General features: G+C 35.0%; 1 protein-coding gene across 1 annotated transcript; it reads left to right on the top strand.

The window, feature by feature from the left end:
- Window positions 1-967: 967 nt before the first annotated feature.
- Window positions 968-8,018, top strand: LOC132171992 (putative disease resistance protein RGA3). Its single transcript, XM_059583413.1, has 5 exons — window positions 968-4,397; window positions 4,510-4,725; window positions 6,328-6,420; window positions 7,397-7,494; window positions 7,763-8,018. The coding sequence occupies exons 1-2, from the start codon at window positions 968-970 to the stop codon at window positions 4,542-4,544; spliced, it is 3,465 nt and encodes a 1,154-aa protein (XP_059439396.1). The 3' UTR covers window positions 4,545-4,725; window positions 6,328-6,420; window positions 7,397-7,494; window positions 7,763-8,018.
- Window positions 8,019-15,326: the final 7,308 nt, after the last annotated feature.

Below are 15,326 nucleotides of genomic sequence, written 5' to 3' on the forward strand. Positions count from 1 at the left end.
ATCTGAATCTGACTCTCCCCCCTTCTCGTAATCTTTTTTTCCCCAACTAGTTCAGGAAAACTAGTTGAATTAGTTCAAAACTAATTCTCTTGAATTAGTTCTCCTGTCAAGGTACTCACTAAAAAATTTTCTCTCGTAATCAATGTTATTTACTAGACACTACCATAAGCTCGATTGGCTGCTTTCTCACTAATTTAATTTGTATATATAATATATAGTTAATTCTTTCTCTAAATAGGGACAAAGATCATAGTCTTTTGAGGCCTCTTTTATTTTTTATGTTTTGTTAGGCCATGTTTCTGTATTTTGCATCAGTTATTGGTTTGTTGTTTTGATTTCTAACTCATTTAACCCGCCCAAAAAAACACCCTACGCTCAATCTAAAATTCGAGTAAAGATATAAAGCTGACTAGAGTTCTCTTAAAATCCTCCTAAATATGATATGACATTTAAAATTATCAATATATTAAAACTCAATAATGATCATCTTAAATTTAATAGTAATTTTAAATGTCCTATCATATTTAAAAGGACTCTAGTCCTCTGTGTATCATTACTCATAAAATTCAATCCACTTGTTACTATTTCCGATATGTCCGGTTTTTTATTTTTACCGAAAAATCATGAGAGCCATACAAATAAAATAAGAGAGCTTGTAGATAGCTGGGTCAGTGTTATTAGTGGGGTTTATGCTTTTTTAAAGTAGCTGCAGCTGCCATAATTTTCGTCAGTCACGTTTGCAATAATTCCCTTCAATAATTTTGCAAGATTTTCGTGAGTCACGTTTGCACTCATCATTCCCATCAATAAGTGCTCAAAACCTTGACTTCCCCTCTCTCTCTCTCTCACTCTTTTTCTGTATATCTTCTCAAAAGGTTTATCTTCCTTCGTTTTACCCTTCAACTGCTATACTTGAAGAGCGCTTTTTTCCTTTTGAGCATTCCTTCACCCTCCATCATCTCAGAAAATGGCAGAACGACTTCTCTTCGGCACTGCCCAGCGAATCATTGAGACTTTTGGTTCATTGGCTGCCAAAGAGATCGGACTTCTCTGGGGTGTCCAAGATGAGCTTCAAAGCATGAGGGACACCGTTTCAACAATCGAAGCTGTGCTTCTGGATGCGGAGGAGCAACATGCTGCTGGGAACCATCAAGTCACAATTTGGCTCAGAAAGCTCGAAGATGCCATTTATGATGCCGATGACTTGCTGGATGCTGTTTCCACTGAAGCTCTACAAAGGCAAGTAATGACCCATCATAAGAAGGCCAAACAGGTACGTATTTTCTTTTCCAAATCAAATCAGCTTGTCTATGGTCTTAAAATGGCCCATAAGATTAAGGCCATGAGAGAGCGGTTAGATGCCATCGTCTCAGATATGCAGAGATTCCACTTAAAGTTAAAGCTAAGCCATGTGGAGTCACGAGCAGGAGGCCATAGGGACAGGGATAACACTCATGGTTATGTATGTGCGGAAGCAATTATAGGGCGAGATGATGATAAGAAAGCAGTTATAGACCGTCTACTGGACTCCAACGTTGAAGACAATGTTTCAATCCTTCCAATTGTTGCCATTGGTGGATTAGGAAAGACTACTCTGGCTCAACTCATATTCAATGATGGGCAAATCCAAAAGCATTTTCAGCTCAAAATGTGGGTGTGTGTCTCTGATTCCTTCCACGTTAAAAATATTGTTGAAAAAATCTTTGAAGCTGCAACAAAGACGAAATTGGACACTGCTGAAATGCATACATTGGTGGGTGAACTTAAAGAAAAAATCGATGGAAAGAAATACTTGCTTGTGTTGGATGATGTGTGGAATGAGAATCAGGAAAAATGGTCTCACTTGAAACAAGTGCTGATGGGTGGTGCAAGCGGCAGTAGAATATTAGTTACTACTCGCAGTGAAATCGTTGCAAGGATTGTCAGGACTGTTGAATCATATCCCTTAAGGGGTTTAGACAAAGATGATTCATGGTCTTTATTTAAGCAGATGGCGTTTGAGAGAGGACAGGAGCCAGAGGAGAATTCAAGCATCGTAGCCATTGGGAGGGAGATCCTAGCAAAGTGTTCAGGTGTCCCGCTGGCCATAAGGACAATTGGAGGTTTACTACGCATCAAAAATTCAGAAGGAGAGTGGTTGGCTTTTAAGAAGAATGAACTCTCAAAAATATCTCAAAATGAAAATGACATCTTACCAACTCTAAAGTTGAGTTATGATCATCTTCCTTCACATTTAAAGCACTGCTTCGCTTATTGTAGTTTGTATCCAAAAAATTACCGGTTTTATAAATCAGAACTGATTCTGCTTTGGATAGCACAAGGGTTTGTCAAGTCATCGGATAAGAACCCATGCTTGGAAGATGTTGGTAATGAGTATTTTATGGATTTACTTTGGAGATCATTCTTTCAAGAAGCTAAAATGGATGAGTTTGGTAACATAATGGAATGCAAAATGCATGACCTCATGCATGATCTTGCCATTTCAGTAGCAGGATCGATGATCACCACATTAGATGATGATAAGGAGAGAAACGTTGCTGAAAAAACTCGTCATGTATCAATTGTTGGTTACGATATCAATACTTCATCAATTACAACCTCATTGAGTAAAGCAAGTAGTATGCGAACATTTCTTTACCATTCCACTTCCTACAAATTTTGGGGTGAGTCAGATTGTGAAGCAATTTTTTCAACTTCCAAGATCTTGCGCGTGTTGTATTTGAGCGAGATATCTTTTGATTTTTTGCCCAGCTCTATTGGGAAGTTGAAGCATTTAAGATATCTTGATCTTTCTATGAACCACAATCTCAAGAAGCTACCCAATTCTATAACAAGGTTGCAGAATTTGCAAACACTAATACTCTCATTTTGTCTTAAGCTTGAAGAATTGCCAAAAGACATTAAAAAATTAGTCAATCTCAGGCATCTTGATATATATGAATGTTCTCGGTTGACTTATATGCCACCTGGATTGGGGCAACTGACTAATCTTAAGACTTTATCAAACTTTGTTGTCCACAAGGATCCTCTCTCTAGGCATATCAGTGGGTTAAAAGAACTAAACAGACTAAATAACTTGAGGGGACGCTTAGATATTAAAAATCTGAGACACGAGAAAGATGCAACGTCAGAATTTAAGGCTGCAAATTTAAAGGAGAAAGAACATCTTCGTGCTTTGGATTTACGGTGGAGTATCAAAGGAGGTGTCATTGCTTCGGACGATATTGTTGACGATGAATTGTTATTGGAAGTCCTCCAACCACACCTAAATCTGAAAAAACTTCGTTTACAAGGCAATTACGGTTCAAGGCTTCCGATTTGGCTTTTGTCACTCACAAATCTTGTTATATTTAAGATAGAGGGGTGTACGAAATGCCAATATCTGCCTCCATTAACTCAACTGCCTTCTCTCAAAATTCTTCATCTTAACCAAATGGATGCTATGGAGTACATATTAGAGAGTGGTGATAGCAATGAGTTTTCTTCCTTTTTCCCATCTCTCAAGGAAATCAGGCTCGATTGTTGCCCTAATCTTAAGGGGTGGTGGAGGAGGAGGGACTCTTCTGTGGAGGTCGATAGTGATAGTCATAATTTTGTTGAAATAACGGAGCATCCTTTACTCCCTTCCTTTCCTCGTCTTTCAACATTAGTGATCTGGAGTTGTCCTATCTTGACTTCCATGCCAATGTTTCCACATCTTGAAGAAGATTTGTACCTTGACTATACTAGCTCAAAGCCACTGCAACAGACAATGATGATGAATATGGCAGCACCGCAAAGTCCAACATCAACAGCAACAACTTTCTCTTCATTCACTCCTCTCTCAAAATTGAAGGTTATAACACTATCTTTCATTGAGGATCTAGAAACTCTACCAGAAGATTTGTTGAAAAACCTCACTTCTCTCCAGTCTTTAAAGATAAGGAATTGCCATAGATTAAATTCTCTCTCCACAGGTATACAACATCTCACTGCCCTTCAAGACCTGGAACTTTATAATTGTGATGAGCTTGAGCTTGCCAATGATGAGGATGGGATGCAATGGCAAGGCCTTAAGAGCCTCTTATCTTTGGAGTTTTCAAAGCTTCCGAAATTGGTGTCTCTCCCGTTAGGGCTTCAACATGCGACCACCCTACAAAGCCTTGAGATTTCAAATTGTGAAAACTTGACGTCTATACCAGAGTGGATCCACAGCTGCACATCACTTCAAGTGCTTGAAATTGATGAATGCTCCAGTTTGACATCATTGCCCGAAGGAATCCACAGCTTAACATCTTTGCAGAGGCTGAAAATTGAGAAGTGTCCCATCTTATTGCAAAGATGCGAGAGAGAAGTAGGTGAGGATTGGGCCAAGATTTCTCACATTCCAAAGTTAGAATTAAAGTATCCGGATTCAGGTATATACTCATCATTTTATCTTAATCCTTCGTGTAAATTGAAGTACCCACCTTCTTCTCCATCATTTTTTTCATTTTTCTCTCTCTGTATTTCTTGGTTGTTAAATTTCAGATGCAAAGGAAACAGAGGATTTGGAGCATATTTAAAAATCTAGGGCGCTGAATTCATGATTCCTCTATTGTGTGATCTGAAACAAAAGACAGTAAGTCAAGTCGCTCATCAAGATCCTTGCCCACCCCTACACCATGGTGTTCAAGTTGTACTGGGCAGGAGGATTGAGCACTGATTGATGGGATGAAGCCCAGATTGGCCTCTACACCGGAATTGGTATCAAATTTTTTTTTTTTTTTTTTTTTTTTTCTTCTGCTGTTTGGTTTTCTTAGATTTTGGCTTATTTTGTCTCGTTTTCATCATTTGTGAGTGAAGAAAAGTGGGAATTGTGTGTTGTTGTTGTTAATAGTGGAGTATTGCCAAATGAAAGAGGCATACGAGAGCTAGAGGAAGATCAGCTTCTGCTTGATCTTCACCGCCACAGCTTGGCCCTCTCTATCCTTTTCTTGTAAATGAATTTGGAGGAATTAATGCGTCGATTCAATTCAGAAGTTTGATGTTTTTAGAAAAAAAAATAAAATAAAAGTAAAAATATTTCTTTTAAGAGCAGGACTGAACAAATCCGAAGATGTTTGGTTGAGTTTGGAATTATGTTTGGGTGAAGGTTTTAAAATCACAAAGCTTCTCATCGAAACGTGTGGATGCAACCCTAATAGCCAAAAAGAAGCTCTCTTCTCTCTCCTGTGTCAAGCTCAGCCGACAAAGCTTGAGGAGGAGGGCAAACCTTCTAGTTTGCCTGCTCCTCCCACCCCTTTTCATGTTTTCTGCTTCTTTTCTCTTCGAGCTTCTCTCTTCATGAGAGAACTCACTTTTCTCTAGAGGTTCTCTAGATGTATCTATTGTCTATGATGATTTATCCCTGACACTCACGAAACAGCAGCCGCAATGGATCACCCCTGCCATGGACCACCTCCTCCATCGCTTTGCTGGCCGGATCTGTGTAGGCTTGAAGATTGACTTTTTTAAAGTCTGATCTGCTTCTCTCTATCAGCCCTAGCTATAAACACGCCTCTCCTCCATCATTACCGGCGTTCCAACTTTCTGGCGAAGCTCTCTGCGGCCCCATCCAACCCCCACGCTCCAGCGCGTGGACCACACGCTCCTGCGAGTGGATCTAAGGCGCCGAGCAACTTTTGCTGATGCCTTCCCCCGTCGCAGCTGTTGTTTTTTGAGTTTTTTTTTTCTATTATTTTGTGTAACTTTCTGTAATTTCCGCTTAGTGTTTAACCTGATCCGGTTGGGCTATAGACTCTGTCTGTAAAGTGGATCTTTTTTTATTTTTGGTTTGTTTTTGGAAACCTTTTTTCCACGCTTACATTTCATTTAAATCTCCATTGCTTCTTAGGAAGCTTCTTTTGATGTTTGATATGGGTATTCGTACTCTCGATGGTAGTATCCACCAGATTGCAACACAGCTTTCATTGGCTGCATTCACAGATAACTTTCACTTTCACCTTCTTAGAGGTGCTTGAGGTCTGTCTGGATTGGGTTAATTTGTGTAAGCTTTTTTTAGCTTCAAAGTCACCTTAGACAATTAAACTGGGTAGTATTTGGAGGAATTAAGCGTCGAAATCACTTCATAAATGTTTAACATTTTTTTTCAGCCATTTTGATTGTTGTTGCCTTCATAATTCTGCAGTCTTGGGTATGTTAATAATGAATTGTGAAGGTGTTTAAGTTTTAAACTCCATTTTTAATATTGTTTAAGTTTTAAACTCCATTTTTAATATTGGCAACGAATCATCCCAATCATTTTTCTTTTCTCATCTTTCTTTTTTATATGTAAATATTTGACTGGGGTTGCTATTGTTTTGATAGGTGTACTGCTATGATTTATTGGGTTTGGCGGGGCTTGAGCTTGAGCTTTTGTTCACGTTATTGGGTTACAGTTTTTTCTCCTGCAATCTTCAAGTAATCTACGTCTCTAGTTTTATCAGTTTGTATAGTCTAGCTACTAGCTAGTCGTTTTCCCATTAGCAAATAAGATTGAATAGAATGTACAACTTTGTCAATGGGTTTTCCAGAACATAGTTTTTATTTATTTTTTACCAAATAATGGAGATAATGGTTGTGGTGCTAAAGTTTCCTCTGTTAACGCATTAATTGAAAGAGTATGTTTGCTTTGAATTGGCAGCTCATCAACCTGTCTTCTAGTGAATGATGAAGATCAAGAACCATATGTCTGCTAGTTGGAAGATTACTATTATCCAATTGGTCATTGTATAATATATTATAAATGATCATACATAATATTCTTGGGGCTACTCTTGAGAAAAGAGTTATTCTAGAGCGTGCCTTTAAAATGATGGTAGTGAGTGAGATGTTTCCTGGCACTTTTAACCGTCAATATGCAAAAGATTTACATAAGTGTTTCAAATGATCGAATTTACTTTGCGACGTCTAAATGGCATCTACTGGTTCAAATTCTAGTTTTCGGTTATATGAAAACAAAACAAAATCTGTGATTGGTTTCCTTGAAGTCTACTGTAAATACGGTTTTGGATCAGAAACTGTTCAATTATTATTCGAAAATGTCACTACCTTGATGTTCAATCATCTTGTATTCATTAGTACAAAATATGCAAAATTGCACTTTCATGTCAACTGTAAGTTCTGTAACTCTGCAGAATGAATGATGGTTCTTGTTAGGAAGATGCATTTCATTTTCATGTTGCATTCTTCTTATGTTATAAATTCTAAATCTCTGATTCTCAAGAGTTGAGTTCTATCACAATCATGATACGGAAAACAATTCATTTTTGCATTGACAATCTCTAGTGTTTTATGTTCTATTTGAGACAGAACATTTACAAGTTAGAATTTGTGGTAGATTTGAAGTAACAATAGAAATTGTTTTTACATGCATTTTTGCTATATATGTTTGCAGGTCACCAATGACTTTTCTGCTATGGAAATTGATTACCCTCTAAATGTTTAGCAGATGGCTCCAAAAGAGTTCGGCTTCCTCATTTTCTCAGTGCACAGGTAAAGCTGAAAAACAAGTACTTTAACTACAACCAGTGTTTGGATATGGGGGAAACTGGCATGAGATTGGTTTTGGGAAGTTCCCACATCACAGCTTGCCTTAATTAAAAAGAAAAAAGATATTCTAGTAAGATTTGTTGATGATGGGAAATGTTCTAGTAAGACTTGTTGTAAGATTATTTAGATAAACTAATGCCTCTTTTAATTATGTGAAGAATGTTTTGCTGGATTTTGGTATCTTACCGATGATGTTGTTTTCTTCTTACAGTCATATGATGATGATAAGAAGCAAAGGAGGCTCGAGAGACGGCAGTGTAATGTTCTTGTGAACTGATAACACATATTCTCTGGACTTCAATCTCGTCTCTTGTTATGTTAGTTTCCCATGTATTCAAATATTTTATAATTTTGTTCAACATTATGAAAGGGATTGGTGCCTTGTAGAATGGCCTTCCCCTTAAAAAAAGAGAAACTCTATTGTGAAATGATGTTATATCTTTAGCATTGCTTAGAATCGTGACATGAATGCTTGAATTTTTGAACCAATGACATGGATTTTGTGGAAGTAATACATTAAATCCGAAGAGACTTCATGATTTCAACTACCATCAAAATAAAGAAAGAAAAAAGAGAATTATATATTGTAAAATATATGAATGGAAAGGTCATTTTCTCAATCTTGAGTATTGATCCTTCTTAGCCGTCGATGATCTTTCAAATATTCTTAGTGAATATTTGATGGTGTTTCATTTTGCAATTGTTGCCGGAACTATTATTATGTGCTAAGACATTGGGGCATGCTTGCTTTGTTGCCTAGGCAAAATCATCTGCTGATATAAACTTGCTATTACATTTACTTTTTTCACTCAAGATTGAGGGCTAAGAATGATCAATGCTCAAGATTGAGGAAATAGGCATCCCATTCATCAACAAACCATTATCCTGTTTTGCAAAATGATCCTTCCATTCACAAGCAATCAGAATTATAATCTTTCTAGGCTACCAAATAAAATAAAAAATAATATTAAAATATTAAAATAATAGAAGAGATAAGGCTGTCGGCAAGAAAATAAGTGAAAGGAAGAGAAAAGGAAGGGCTGCGTTTTTCAAAGAGGTGAGTCTGGTTTTAAAAAATATTTTGTTGAAGTACACCTAACACACTCACAAAATCAACACAAGAAAACGCAAATGCGTTCAAATAACCAATAATTTATTAAACCACTGACCTATAAACTATTATTATCACTGTACTCTAATTTAATGCCTGAATATTTCATCTGCCTCATTAAACCTTCTTATCTCAAGCATTGAAGTCGAATAGAAGGCCCTTGCCAATGTTGCAGGATCTTCAACGGCCTCAATCACTACTTCAAGAACTAGGGATTCACAAACAGCAATCACTGGTACTTTGATGTGATAATAATGGAGCGACAAACCTTTTATCAAATCCAGTCTATCATGCACGTACAAAACAATTAGAAATTGACTTCCACTTACGTAACATGGTCGCAAAGAAAACTCTCGAAGTTCGATTTATTTCCAGCAAGGACCAACGGCTTGCAGATATTTGGACTAAACCCCTATCATTTGCACGGTTTGCGTTACACAATCCAAGTTCGACGTCGTTCATCTATGATCTACCATTGACCATGTGAGGGCGTGTTAAGGATTAATATAACTCAAACAAACTCTTGATTATAATTGTTTCTCACGCTTCATTTGTTAGAGACTTCTCCATTCATTTAACTATAAGCATTCTTACATGTGTATTAAATAACAACTAAATACAACCACATTAATTGAGACTATTCATTTCCTCTAACCGTTGGAATCTGAAATGGAATGGCCTTTGGTAATAGTTGAAACGAACAGAAGTGTAATAGACATTGGACTTGTGTATAGTCTTCTTATCCTCTAATAATTATGTTCTAATACGCCTTTGCAAATCCAATGGTAGATCATACATGTTGAGGTTTGATCTCGAACATTGAAGGACTTAAAAATGGCTTTTATGGCCTGAATTAGAACATCGGCTTTTATGACCGGAACTTGGACTTCAGCAACTTTGATTGGCATCGGCTGTTATGGCCGGAACATGGACATTGGCAACTTTAGCTGAAAACAGCTACTATGGCCGTAACTTGGACATTGACTACTTTGGCTGGAAATGTGATGATAAGGATGCTCCAACGGTGAAACATGTAGTCGATCGAACGGTAGCACCAACTTTAGTCACTCACTCAATCATTAAGGAAGAGTGATGGAGAAGAGAGAAAGAGACATTCGTTAAGACCGGATTCGGTAATCTGTAATGAAGACAAGCCAAGGGCAGTCGACGGGTTTGAGCACAACACAACAAAACTAAGTGAAAAAAAGAAAAAGAAAACGACAATGTTGTTGGAGAAATTTGCCAAGGCATTGTTCGTGTGGGTTTTAGCCCACACTGGCAGTGCTATCACTAAAGAGAAAAACCACATGATCGACTGGCACTAGCCTATTGCTCTGAGACCATAATAATCTCAAACAAGCTCTGATACCGTAATTAGACTTATAATTTAGATAAGAAAGAGGTGAAAGGGAAGAAAGACGTTGGTGGTTTTATGAAAAAAATGAAACAAGGCTTCTTGTTTTGGTGAATGAAGAGGGACATCAGAGATTTTTCTGGTCACAATGTACAGCTTTTTTTTACTTTTTTCTTTTTTGTTTTTTTTGGAGCTTCAACAAGGAATTGCCCAGGTGGGCTACGCGGGTGGTGCTACCGCCAAAGGAAAAAAAACAAAACCAAGAATTGAATAGTGGCGTTAGCCAAATAGCTTTGATATTATATTATAACTCAAACAAACTCTTTATTATAATTGTCTCTCACACTTCATTCGTTAGAGACTTCTCCATTCATTTAAATAAAGACATTCTTACATGTATATTTAATAATAACTAAATACAACCACATTAATTGAGACTATTCATTTCCTCTAACCGTTGGAATGTGAAGTGAAATTGACTTTGGTAATAGTTGAAACGAACAAAAGTGTAATAGACTTTGAACTTTTGTGTTGTCTTCCTATCCTCTAATAATTATGTTCTAATAATTAAGGATAAACCCAACAAGCTGTCAAATATCAGCTTATCTAAGCCATCAAATAAGTCCAATTCAAATCCAAATCCAAATCAATCTTCTCATACACAAGATAAGGATGGAGGAGTCAAATATCAGCCTATCTAAGCCATCAAATAAGTCCAATTCAAATCCAAATCAATCTTCTCATTCACAATATAATGATGGAGGAGTCTAGCTAGGAATCCTAAATGTATTTCTATTGAGAATAACTTAAATGAGGATGGTGGACAAAACCACCATTTTGTGCCAACCAATGAGAGGTTGCTACCTCAACATGGAACACTTATCTCGTTGGGGTGACTAATGTGCCACCCCATAACTCGCTAGGGGTGGCTGGGTGGCCACCCCCATGGGCTGGGGGTGGCTGCACAGCCACCACTCCTTATTTTGTTTTTATTTTAAAAAAAATTTTTGTTTATTATTTGGTATGATCAAGTGTGGTTGTATCTTTTATTTAAGTGTAAGTTTAGTATGATAGGCTAAGGTGTCACCTTCTGATTTGTGGCACAAAAGTTACCTTTTGTACAACAACCGTACCCAAGACGCTCTCATTTCTATTATCTAGGTCCAAATACTTTCTCTATCTATTGTAAACACGTTGTAAACACTTATCTCATGTAACTGATTTGTTTATAATAACAATAGCCAATACATCCCCAAGATGTAGCTCAATTGACTAGGACCACGCCTAATGAAGTCGAGGTCACTAGTTCGAATCCCTCTCCCCCCTCTTGTGCGGACATGTCAAAAAAAAAAAAAAAAAAAAACCTATACCACATTATGGTAAGGTAGCACACTTACAAAGCCAATTAATATATTGTTAGTTTCTATAATTTTCAAGCTTCTCCAAAAATGAAATTTTGAGATATTTTAGACCAAGACAAGAAAAAGTCATAAAAGTGTTTTTCAAGTTTATTTATTTATTATCAAATAAACCATGTTTGCTTGAAACAAATTTTTATATACTAAAAAGTAAAAACACTTTTTAAAATCGTGACCCAATTTCAAACCAGCTTTAAAGCTAGACGGCTGGTTCTCCTCAACTCATCCCACCTATGATCTGATTTTTTTTTTTTTTTTTTTGGAGCTTCAACAATGAATTGCCATGTGGGCTACGCGGGTGGTGCTACCACCAAAGGGTAAAAAACCAAAACCAAGAATCGAATAGTGGCGTTAGCCAACTAGCTTTGATATCACATTATAACTCAAACAAACTCTTTATTATAATTGTCTCTCACGCTTCATTCGTTAGAGACTTCTCCATTCATTTAAATAAAGACATTCTTACATGTATATTTAATAATAACTAAATACAATCACATTAATTGAGACTATTCATTTCCTCTAACTGTTGGAATGTGAAGTGGAATTGACTTTGGTAATAGTTGAAACGAACAAAAGTGTAATAGACTTTGAACTTTTGTGTTGTCTTCCTATCGTCTAATAATTAAGGATAAACCCAACAAGCTGTCAAATATCAGCTTATCTAAGCCATCAAATAAGTCCAATTCAAATCCAAATCCAAATCAATCTTCTCATGCACAAGATAAGGATGGAGGAGTCAAATATCAGCCTATCTAAGCCATCAAATAAGTCCAATTCAAATCCAAATCGAAATCAATCTTCTCATACACAAGATAAGGATGGAGGAGTCAAATATCAGCCTATCTAAGCCATCAAATAAGTCCAATTCAAATCCAAATCAATCTTCTCATTCACAATATAATGATGGAGGAGTCTAGCTTGGAGTCCTAAATGTATTTCTATTGAGAATAACTTTTTTTGAGATGTTCGCACAAGAGGGGGGAGGGGGATTCAAACTAGTGGCCTCCACTTTATTAGGCGTGGTCCCAGCCGATTGAGCTACCTCTTAGAGACCTATTGAGAATAATTTAAATGAGGATGGTGGACAAAACCACCATTTTGTGCCAACCAATGAGGGGTTGCTACCTCAACATGGAACACTTATCTCATTGGGGTGGCTAATATGCCACCCCATAACTCGCTGGGGGTGGCTGGGTGGCCACCCCCATGGGCTGGCGGTGGCTACACAGCCACCACTCCTTATTTTGTTCTTATTTAAAAAAAAAAATTTCTTTATTATTTGGTATGATCAAGTGTGGTTGTGTCTTTTATTTAAGTGTAAGTTTAGTATGATGGGCTAAGGTGTCACCTTCTGATTGGTGGCACAAAAGTCACCTTTTGTACAACAACCGTACCCAAGACGCTCTCATTTCTATTATCTAGGTTCAAATACTTTCTCTATCTATTGTAAACACGTTGTAAACATTTATCTCATGTAACTTATTTGTTTATAATAACAATAGCCTATACATCCCCAAGAGGTAGCTCAATTGGCTAGGACTACGCATAATGAAGCGGTGGTCACTAGTTCGAATCCCCCTCCCCCCTCTTCTGCGGACATGTCAAAAAAAAAATAATAATAAAAATAAAAAATAAAACCTATACCACATTATGGTAAGGTAGCACACTTACAAAGCCAATTAATATATTGTTAGTTTCTATAATTTTCAAGCTTCTCCAAAAATGAAATTTTGAGATATTTTAGACCGAGACAAGAAAAAGTCATAAAAGTGTTATCCATGTTTATTTATTTATTTATTTATTATCAAATAAACTATGTTTGCTTGACACAAATTTTTATATACTAAAAAGTAAAAACACTTTTTAAAATCGTGGCCCAATTTCAAACCAGCTTTAAAACTAGACGGCCGGTTCTCCTCAACTCATCCCACCTATGATCTGATTTTTTTTTTTTTACACAAAACCACACCAATATTTTAGTATTCATTTTCTCGAAATCAATTTCTTTTTCTTTGAAAACCACTTTGACTGTACCACTAGAAGGCAAAACGAATTTGACTATAATGATCAATCCAGCGAAATTTGTGTTGCAGTCTGATTATTTGACCAAAATGTAGTCAAATTTTTCCAACTCTGCCGCCAAAATTGAAGGCCTGTAAAATTAAAAAATTCCAACGCTGATCATTCTTTATTAGAAGACATCCACTATATGTATCTGGAACCATAATTATTTTTTTTCTTGAAATTATCCGGACAACAATCTTTTCTATTTTAAATGAAATAGATCAGATAATATTTATTTCATTAACATGATTTTAAAGCTGGTCTATCCTTGGTATTAATGCAAGTCCAATCAATTTCTGGATCTGGATCTCCTATAATTCTTAAAGAATTTGAGTTTTTCAAATTTTTAAATTTGGCCATAATCGCTAACGGTTACGATTAGCAGTTATTGGCAATAATCGCTAACCGTAACCGCCTTAGCGGTTTGTAAATTTCACTAACCACAACTAACGGCTACTAACCGCCGGTTAGCGGTTAGTGAAATAGGCAACCGGCTAACCGCTTTTTCAAAATTTGGCTTTTTTGGAGCTTTTTTTAATTTATTATTGTAGCACTTTTTACCCTCATTTGTTTTTTGTATTTTTAGTGTCTTCTTAGGCTAATTGTTATAAAAATAGCCCATATTGAAAAATAAAAAATATTTGACCCCAAATTTACATTTACTTGTACTTTAAAAAAAAATTCCTTAAATATTAAATCATAACCGGTTAACTTAAAAAAATAAATAAATAAATAAAAAAAAAAAATTCAACACAACATATAAAAGAAGTTCAAATAAAGCATATGATATATATGATTATATGTCATATTATATATGATTATATGTATTATTTGTTATTATATAATCATATAATTTAATGATCAATTTATCATGTGATATAATCATATCAATTATAGTGATAATAGTACTAAAATTATAATGATAATACATTAATACTTCAATTGTATTTATAAGTAACACATTGTTTAATCCAATGTCAATTACTTAATTTGATATTATACGAATCACATTATCATTGTACATTAATAATATGATTCACTTGAATAAAGTATTTGAATTATCGTTGAATCATATAATTAAGTATTGATATTAAACATTTATATTATTCATATGCATATATGTATAATTATAATTTATAGCATATACATAGACTTATAAGTTTATAACATACATTGAAACTAAGTCTCTATGTATTTAATTGTTGTATTAATATGAATTGGTATACTTATGACTTATGTCATATTATATATATATATAATTTGTTATTATATAATCATATAAATTAAAATGATAATACATTAATACTTTAATTGTGGTTATAAGTAACACATTATTGAATCTAATGTCAATTACTTAATTTGATATTATATGAATCACATTATTATTGTACATTAATAATATGATTAACTTGAATAAAATATTTGAATTGTCATAGAATCATATGATTAAGTATTGATTTTATACATTTATATTATTCATATGTATATATGTATAATTATAATTTATAACATATATAGACTTATACGTTTATAATATACAATGGAACTAAGTCTCTAGATACTTAATTATTGTATTAGTATGAATTGGTATACTTATGAGTTATGTCATATTATATATGTATAATTTGTTATTATATAATCAAATGATTTAATGATCAATTGATCATGTGATATAATCATATAAATTATAGTTATAATATATTAATACTCAAATTGTGATTTAATTATCTAAAAAAAAAAAAAAAAGTTATTTAATGACAAATGATTATGTTATTTGTATAAATATTATTATAATTATAAAAATATATTATATAAAAACGCGGTT

Source organism: Corylus avellana, chromosome ca1 (genome assembly GCF_901000735.1).
Source record: "Corylus avellana chromosome ca1, CavTom2PMs-1.0".
In the NCBI taxonomy this organism is placed as follows: Eukaryota; Viridiplantae; Streptophyta; class Magnoliopsida; order Fagales; family Betulaceae; genus Corylus; species Corylus avellana.